Source organism: Lagenorhynchus albirostris, chromosome 9 (assembly GCF_949774975.1).
Source record: "Lagenorhynchus albirostris chromosome 9, mLagAlb1.1, whole genome shotgun sequence".
Classification (NCBI taxonomy): Eukaryota; Metazoa; Chordata; class Mammalia; order Artiodactyla; family Delphinidae; genus Lagenorhynchus; species Lagenorhynchus albirostris.
Window position 1 is genome coordinate 383,308 of NC_083103.1, and position 8,331 is coordinate 391,638.

General features: G+C 64.7%; 1 protein-coding gene across 1 annotated transcript; it reads left to right on the forward strand.

Annotated features, from left to right (window-relative positions):
- The first annotated feature begins 2,521 nt into the window (after positions 1-2,521).
- DRD4 (dopamine receptor D4) lies at positions 2,522-5,592 on the forward strand. Its single transcript, XM_060160914.1, has 4 exons — positions 2,522-2,791; positions 4,406-4,518; positions 4,591-5,213; positions 5,337-5,592. The coding sequence occupies exons 1-4, from the start codon at positions 2,522-2,524 to the stop codon at positions 5,537-5,539; spliced, it is 1,209 nt and encodes a 402-aa protein (XP_060016897.1). The 3' UTR covers positions 5,540-5,592.
- Positions 5,593-8,331: the final 2,739 nt, after the last annotated feature.

Consider the following 8,331-nt stretch of genomic DNA (forward strand, 5'->3'; position numbering starts at 1 on the left):
CGCGCAGGCTCAGTGGCCATGGCTCATGGGTCCAGCTGCTCTGCAGCATGTGGGATCTTCCCGGACCGGGGCACGAACCCGCATCCCCTGCATCGGCAGGCGGACTCTCAACTACTGCGCCACCAGGGAAGCCCGGGGATACCCTCTTTTGTAATGTGGGTACAAGACTTTTACATTTGTTAATATGGGATTGTCTTTCTTTTCTTGTTGATTTGTCAGAGCCCTTTATATATTCTGGATCTGCATCCTTTATCAGAGATCTACATTGCAACTATATTATATCCTTTCCCAATCTGGACTACCTTTTCACTCTTAATGGTGGCAGATGTCTGAGGACCAGGAGAGAGACCCAAAGCAGATAGGAGGCTAGGTTGGACTCACCACTTGGCACCCAACCCAAGATCACAGAACCAACCCTGCCTTGGATTTTTGTCTTGTGAGAAAAGAAACTTCCTGCCCTAGTCACTAGTATTGTGAGTTCTCTTGCTCAAAGCTTCAGAAGGGGAGGAAGCCTGCCTGTCCCTTTACTGATCCACATGAAAGGGGTGGAGATGTTGAATGCAACTCAGACCCGGATGCCCATCTACACCGCGTCCTGCATACCTTTCCTTTACCAGACCTCAAGTGATTTTGCCCCTTATGAGTATATCATGACATCTGTCTCTTCAGAGTCCTTGTTTTCTCTTTAATACACACACTACCAGTCCCTCAAGCTGGCCCCTGTGTCTCCTGATGTCTTTGAAATCAGGATCCTTGATTCCTGGCAGCACCTCTGCGCTTCGGGTCCATCCTGAGTTTTCTGGCCCTCCCAGGGCGGAGGGAGTCACAGGTGCAAACGAGGGGCCAGGATGTGCCTTAGATGGTCCCACCAAGTGATGCAGCTGCATAGCCCACTTCTTGGCTCCGTTAGTGACCAGGCTGCGCGTCACAGGAAGTCCATAATAAAAATTCTCACTGCACATTTTCCTTGCATGTTCTTTCTGTTCACTTTTTTTTTTCTCTTTTTTTTTTTTTGCGGTACGCGGGCCTCTCACTGTTGGAGCCTCTCCCGTTGCGGAGCACAGGCTCCGGATGCGCAGGCTCAGCGGCCATGGCTCCCGGGCCCAGCCGCTCCGCGGCATGTGGGATCCTCCCGGACTGGGGCACGAATCCGTGTCCCCTGCTTCGGCAGGCGGACTCCCAACCACTGCGCCACAGGGGAAGCCCCTCTGTTCACTTTTATAATCTGAGACAGATGGTCTGGACTGACCTCTCTGTCATGCACAGCCATCTCTGCCATGAACTCTGTGCCCCATGGATACAACACAGTCTTACCTGCATGGGTCTGGGACCCTGTACCCAGAGCCCCTCAAGCTCCTACAGTCTTATGTTGGCAGGTGGAGGGTGATGGGCACATGGGGCCCCAGGCTCATCCTTGGGAGGGAGGGAGGGAGAACCACCTCCAGTGCTCCAGGGAGGCCCGGGGTCTAGTGAGTTTGTGGGAGTGGAGGGTGCAGGTTGAGCGGGTTCTCATTTGGGGCTTTTCTCTGTGAAGAAGGAAGTGACTCAGGTAAAACATGTCTGAAGAGCACGCAGAACTCTGGAGACTGCTAAGCCCCCTGTGGGCTTATCACGGCCTTTCCTCCTGTTGCGGCCTTTCAGGCTCTGTGGGGTGAGCTCATTTTCCAGGCTCAGAGGGGTGCACAGCTCGCTCAGGGTCACAGGCTCGGAGGCGATGGAGCCGGAATTGAGGCTGACCACTCAGCGGCTGGGGGAAGATGAAGGGTCAGGCAGTGGGTGTGGGTGGAGAGGGACTGAGTGTGGCCCAGACTGATGGAGACGCTGCTTTGGGTGGGGGGAGTGCAGGGCCCCTGGTTGGGGTCTGCAATCATTGCGGGGGGACGCAAAGGGGCCCAAGAGGCTGGGGTGTAGAGGGTGGAAGGGTGAGCATGGAGCTGGCGCCGCCGAGCATCAGGGGGCCCCGGGGGGAGGCTGGGGTGGTGGCCTGAAAAGGCTGGTCCTCCGCAGATACTTGAACCGGACGGAGTGAGAAGTGGCTCCACCTCTGCCTCGAGGGCCTCCAGCGGGGTCCCCGGGGAGGTGACGCCCAGCTTGGGTCCCTGTAGGGACGCCGGGGCTCTCTGGGGCCGGGCGGGATGGCGCTGGCATGGGCGCCCGCGAGTCTCGTGGGATGGTCGGGCCGACCTTCCATCCCCGTCGGTTTCTCGGGGCTCAGACCAGCGCGTCGCCCCCCAACCCTTCCAGGCGCAGAGCGATGCTGGGCCCGCCCGTGCCAATCATATCACTTCATTCGGGTCACTTTGGGCCGTTGCATTTGTCCACCTGCCGGTCTCTCGGAGCGCAGAAGTCCAAGATGGGCAAAGACTGGATGCAACTTAGAGCGCCCCGGGGTCCATCGAGCCGGGCGGACAGGGCGGGACTAAGACCAGGCTGGGCGGGCCGGAGGGGCGGGGCTCCGGCTCCCGACCTGGGCACTGTCCGCGGTGCTGAGCGCCCGCTGGGGCGCGCGGGGCCGTGCGCCATGGGGAACCGCAGCGCCGCGGACGCGGACGGGCTGCTGGCTGGGCGCGGGCCCGGCACGGGCGGCGGCGCGGGGGGCCCCGGGGCGGCGGCGGCGCTGGCGGGGGGCGTGCTGCTCATCGGCGCGGTGCTCGCAGGGAACTCGCTCGTGTGCGTGAGCGTGGCGGCCGAGCGCGCCCTGCAGACGCCCACCAACTACTTCATCTTGAGCCTGGCGGCCGCCGACCTCCTGCTCGCCCTGCTCGTGCTGCCTCTCTTCGTCTACTCCGAGGTGAGCCCGCGTCGCGACCGCACGCGCACCCTCACCTGCTCCTTGTTCCCTGTGCCGAGCCACACCGAGGACCCAGCGTGACCCTGCCGCCTGGCCTCTCAGGAGCCTCGAGTTGGGGGCCGCGCCTGGTCCCAGGACGACCGGAGCCTCCAGCACCTCCGAGCCTCACTCCCCTCCCCCATCTCGCTGTCCATCTGCCCGCTTTGCTGTCTGTCCGCCCTCCCTCTTCTGCCCCTCTCTCCTCTTCTCCCTTTCTGTCTTGGTGTCTGTTACCCAAGAGATGCCTCTGTCCTTCAAGCAGAGAACCCAGAAACAGGCGACTTTGGCAGTCCAGCCCCCCACTCAGCCCCCTCAGCCGGGTTCCACTCCCCCAGGGGAGCCAGGTGTAGAGGGTGGAAGGGTGGGCATGGAGCTGGCGCCGCCGATCTGGACAGACAGGCAGATTCAGGCTTACCCCCATGCCGGCTCCCCCTGGGGCACAGAGACACACGTCACTGCACGAGGCCACACCACAGCCAGGCAGGACCACAGGCGGGCACACACCAGCACACTTCAGGGCAGGAGACCCTCACTCACGCACCGACTGGGCTCCCAGCAGGAGGGACACTCAGCTGCCAGGAGCTGCAGGGCAGTGAGCACAGCTGGAGCCAGGGGACACCCGGGCCTGACAGTGGAACCAAGGGAAGGCGCAGGTGTGGGGTCCGGGGCCCCCGCCAGAACCTGGGCCCAGGAGCCTCCGTCCCCAGAGCAGGTCTGGCCCTTGGGTCGGTCCCCCTTGGTGCCAGCCATGTCCACTGTGCAGTTTGGGCAGAGAAAAGCTGCTTAGGGCTGAGCTGGGGACACAGCGTCCTGGGCGATGGGGGAGGGCAGGCCTGATTCTCCTAAGGTGGACACAGTGAGTCTGGGCAGGGCTGGGGCAGAGGCCAGCAGGACAAGGACAGACGTGACCTGCCGCTCCCCCCCACCCCGAGCTGCAGACAGACGTCACAATGACGGCTCTTAAGCTCCTAATCGCCCCAAATCAGCAGGAGGGGATTTAGAGGGGGGTGGCTGTCTGCTCCTTTGCCCTTGGTGGGACCGCCGGGCACGGCGCCGGGGACTTGACTTTGTAACAATGCTGTGGGTACCATCCTCGCCCTCTCTTGCGGGTGAGGGGACAGGAGTGAAATGACACGTCCAGAGGCCCAGAGAGCGAGTTTCCCAGACACTGACTCTTAGCTGTCTGCAGGGGCTGGGGGGTGGTATAGGGGTGCTGGGCTCACACTCTTGGGCCGCAGGGTCCCCACCTGCGCAGGGAGGGGCCCCACGGTACCCTGAGCCCCACAGCATCAGAGATCGCAGTCCTCAGGTGACTATGCCCCCAGGATCCCCCCCAAGGCCTTTCTCAGTTCTAAGAGAAAGGAAGGGGGTCGTCTCTTGGCGCCCAGCTTGAGGGGCGGGCAGGACTGCCCAGCTGTCTCCGGCTCACTCCCCTCCCCTCCTCTCCCCTCCCCTCTGATATTCAGCCCCTTCTGCTCCCGGACCATTGGGGGTCAGAGGACAGTTTGGGCAGGCGGCTGGGGGAGGGTAGCGTCCTGTGTCTGTTGTTGCTACGGGGCCCCTCCCTGCGCCCAGGTCCAGGGCGGCGTGTGGCTGCTGAGCCCTGGCCTCTGCGACGCGCTCATGGCCATGGACGTCATGCTGTGCACGGCCTCCATCTTCAATTTGTGCGCCATCAGCGTGGACAGGTAGGCCGCCCCCACCGCCCCGTCCCCTGTAGGGCCGCCCCGGCCCCGCCGCCCTCACCACGCTCCCCGCAGGTTCGTGGCGGTGGCCGTGCCGCTGCACTACAACCGCCAGAGCCGCGGTGGCCGGCAGCTGCTGCTCATCGGCGCCACGTGGCTGCTGTCGGCAGCGGTGGCGGCACCCGTGTTGTGCGGCCTCAACGACGCGCGCAGCCGCGATCCCTCCGTGTGCCGCCTGGAGGACCGCGACTACGTGGTCTACTCGTCCGTGTGCTCCTTCTTCCTGCCCTGCCCGCTCATGCTGCTGCTCTACTGGGCCACGTTCCGGGGCCTTCGGCGCTGGGAGGCAGCCCGCCGCGCCAAGTTGCACGGCCGTGCGCCCCGCCGCCCCAGCGGCCCCGGCCCGCCGCCCCCCGACGGCATCCCAGCCCCCGATGTCGCCGTGCCCCCGGATGCCATCCCGGCCCCAGACTGCATCCCGCCCCCCGACGCCATCCCGGGCCCCGACGCAACCCCGCCCCCCGACGCCATCCCGGGCCCCGATGCAACCCCGCCCCCCGACGCCACCCCAGCCTCGGATGCCGTCTTGCCCTCGGACGCCATGCCGGCCGAACCCCCGCTGCGGGCCCGCAGGAGGAGACGCGCCAAGATCTCGGGCCGGGAGCGCAAAGCTATGAGAGTCCTGCCTGTGGTGGTCGGTGGGTACCGGCCAGGGGACGTGGGCAGAGAGGGGAAAACTGCAGCGCCCGGGGTGTGAAGCGGTGCCCGGGGCGGGGGGCGTGGCAGGGAGCCGCTCACGGCAGCCCCAACCCCGCCCCCAGGGGCCTTTCTGCTGTGCTGGACGCCCTTCTTTGTCGTGCACATCTCCCGGGCGCTGTGTCCCACGTGCGCCGTGCCCCCGCGGCTGGTGAGCGCGGTCACCTGGCTGGGCTACGTCAACAGCGCCCTCAACCCCGTCATCTACACCGTCTTCAACGCCGAGTTCCGGGCCGTCTTCCGCAAGGCTCTGCGCCTCTGCTACTGAGCAGACCGCTAGCACCGCAGCCCCTCTTCAGCACCCCGCCTCGCCTGGGGGTTTGTAGGGGTTATTAAACAGATGCCCAACACCTGCTGGGGAGGCTCTTGGAGGCGGGGGGGGGGCAAGGAGGAGGAGCCCAGGCCTCCACTAACCCTCATCCGGCCAGTTAACCCCGCCCCGGAAGCCTTGGGAAGAGGGCCAGCCCTTGCCTGGGCAGACTGCCCCGACTCACACCCTCCCCGAACACGTTCCCTCCCCAACACACCCGGCCAGCTGCAACCCACCCCGACCCGACAGCTGTTCCCAGGCCAGCAGCCTCCTCCCCTCGTCCTGGTGGCCGCATCCACTGTCCCTGCAAAATGCAGCTGACCTGCCCCTGCCACTGCTTCGGCAGCTGCCTCAAGGTTGGAGCACAGCTCCCTGCCAGCTCCTGACTTGCCCATAGATGCCCAAAGCCTGGAGGAACAGGGGACCTGGGTGCTGGGTGGGCTCACGGGGGCAGCATCCCTCCAGGGAAGGCCAGCGCAGGCCCACAAGGCACTCAGCCATCCTCTGCCCACTTGGCTGGGAGCAAGTGGGCAGAGCAGGGAGTGGCTGCCCCTCTCCCGCCCACAGCGTGGCCCGCCCCTCAACCCGAGACAGCCCCACTTGGACTTCACCTGGACCCTCCCAAGTCCCCCGCCGTGGGCACCCGCTGTGCCCAGTACTGTGGCTCAGCGCTCCTGTCAGGAACCGTGACCAAGCCGGCCACTGCCGGGTGTCAAGTTCTCCTCTGAACATGAGAAACTATGGGCTGTGAGGGCCCCGGCATCAGGCCCCCCCTCAGCATGCTAAAATATTCCGTGGAGAGGGAGCCACCCTGTTCCCCTCTCTGGGTGAGCACCGTTTCCTGCTCAGACTCAGCTGCTGCCTCCCCTGAGAAGCCCCAGCTGACCACCCCCCAGGACCAGCCTGCCCCTATCATCCTGGGAGAGACTGGCCCTCGAGGAACCGAGTATTGATGGACTGGGGGCCAGTATGGGGTGCTGTGTCCCTGCACCACACAGGAACCAACACAAAATGGGAGTGGGGGAGGGGGCCCAGGGCCGGCCCCCGGGTCTGTTGGCTGCTTCAGCTTCCAGCACCTTCTTGCCTGTGAAGCATGAGGATGGCTGCAGCGGATACCCCGGGGCCCCTCCCGGGAGGAGCCCCAGATGGTACAGCCTCACCTGGGCAAGACACTTGCTTCAGAGCTGGGCTGGTGGTCCCTCCTGGGAACCTCAGACTTGAAGGGACCATCAGGCTGACGGCAGGGTCAGGGTCAGGGTCGGAGCAAAGGGCCCCTGACTGCGGCCACTGGCCCTGCCACCTGGCTCGTCCCTCAGGTCCACACCCCACGCCCGTGCCCTGCCACCCATCTCTGATGTGTCCCGACATGCGCCTGCTGGGCCTTCTGTGGTCACTCCAGGTGGTCAGAGCTGGTGTCTGCCACCGCCAAGAGGGTCTCAAGCAGCAGCACCCCTGCCCGCCAGCCGTGGGCACCAGCTGCCATGCCCACCAGCCCAGGGATCTGTGTGGAGCAAGGCCACGTCCCCCTCCATGTACCCTTCTCATCTATACTAGGGAGGGGGTGACCATGCCCCCGACAGGCCAGGCCAGTAAGTGCATCTCTTTCGGAGGTGGGGCTGCAGATGGGCTGGGATCTGCTGGTGTCCGGCGCTGTCCCCACTGGCCCTGTGGGCAGACTCCTGTGTCCCCCAAGAGGGGGACAAGGCGGGCACAAGGGGGACAGGTGGACACTAGGGAGTGACAAGGTGGGCACTGGGGGAACAGGTGCAGATATACAGAGCCTGGCTGACCCGGGGGCTCAGCAGGTGCCTCGAGGGTCCCAGGCCCACTGATGCCAAGCGTCACCGCAGCCTCAGCTCAGAGGACCTGCAGCACCCGGACGGCTGCCGCACCGCACACTGTCAGAAGCCTTGGCCTGGCCCCCGCGGCTGCGTCTGGCAGAGGCCATGAGAAGTGCTGACACAGAACTGAGGGTGTCAACACACCCTGGGCGCTTGGATGGCAATTTCCAGAAGGATCCTGATGTCCGGGGTTGCGCAGAGATAGCTTCAAAGGCTTAGAAACGATACACCTTGGAAAACTGCCCCGAACACGTGCGGTCCCCAGGCTTCTACGTTAAGGAGAAGGGGAGGAGAAGCCGCCCCGATCCCAGAAAACCCTCGCCCGGGACGGCTTCCCTGCAGGGCCTGGTCCCAAGGCCTCCGAACCTGCTCGCGGGGAGGCCGCCGCCTGGAGCTGGACGCCAGGACGCCAGGGAGGACCTGGAAGCCTTTCCCTGGGGGCGCTGCCCACCTACGTCGCCATTTTAGCCTTTTCAGGTTTGGGGGGGTTCCTTCTGGGGGTGCAGCCCCTTCTGCTGAGGCCGACGTGGCCCCCACCCCCCGTCCTCACTTCCCACCACCTTCATGCTGTGCAAACCCCAGGGGCCGGGCCTGGCCTTCCCAAGGTGGTGGAGAGGCGGGACGACAAAACAAATAAAACCCAAATAAACCCGCTTAGTCCGCAGAGGCCGATGGAACGGAGGCAGAGGGGCTTCTGGGGGGGCAGGTCCTTCCCCACCTGGAGCCAGGCTGGGCGCGGGGGGACGGGCGTGGGTGCCACCCCCTTGGCTCACCGGGGAGCCCGTGGCCCAAAAGGCAAGTCTCCGTGTGCTATGAAGAACCTTCTGGAAGCAGGAGCCGGGAGGTGCGGGGCCGGAGGTGTGAACGAGATGCAACAGTGAGGCGAGCGTCGGGGTCAAAGTCCATCTC

Coding starts and splice junctions, on each gene's coding strand:
- DRD4 (XM_060160914.1), top strand. CDS start 2,522: ATGGGGAACCGCAGCGCCGCGGACGCGGACGGGCTGCTGGCTGGGCGC. Junction 2,792..4,405: donor CTCTCTTCGTCTACTCCGAG/GTGAGCCCGCGT, acceptor CCCTGCGCCCAG/GTCCAGGGCGGCGTGTGGCT. Junction 5,214..5,336: donor AGTCCTGCCTGTGGTGGTCG/GTGGGTACCGGC, acceptor CCCCGCCCCCAG/GGGCCTTTCTGCTGTGCTGG.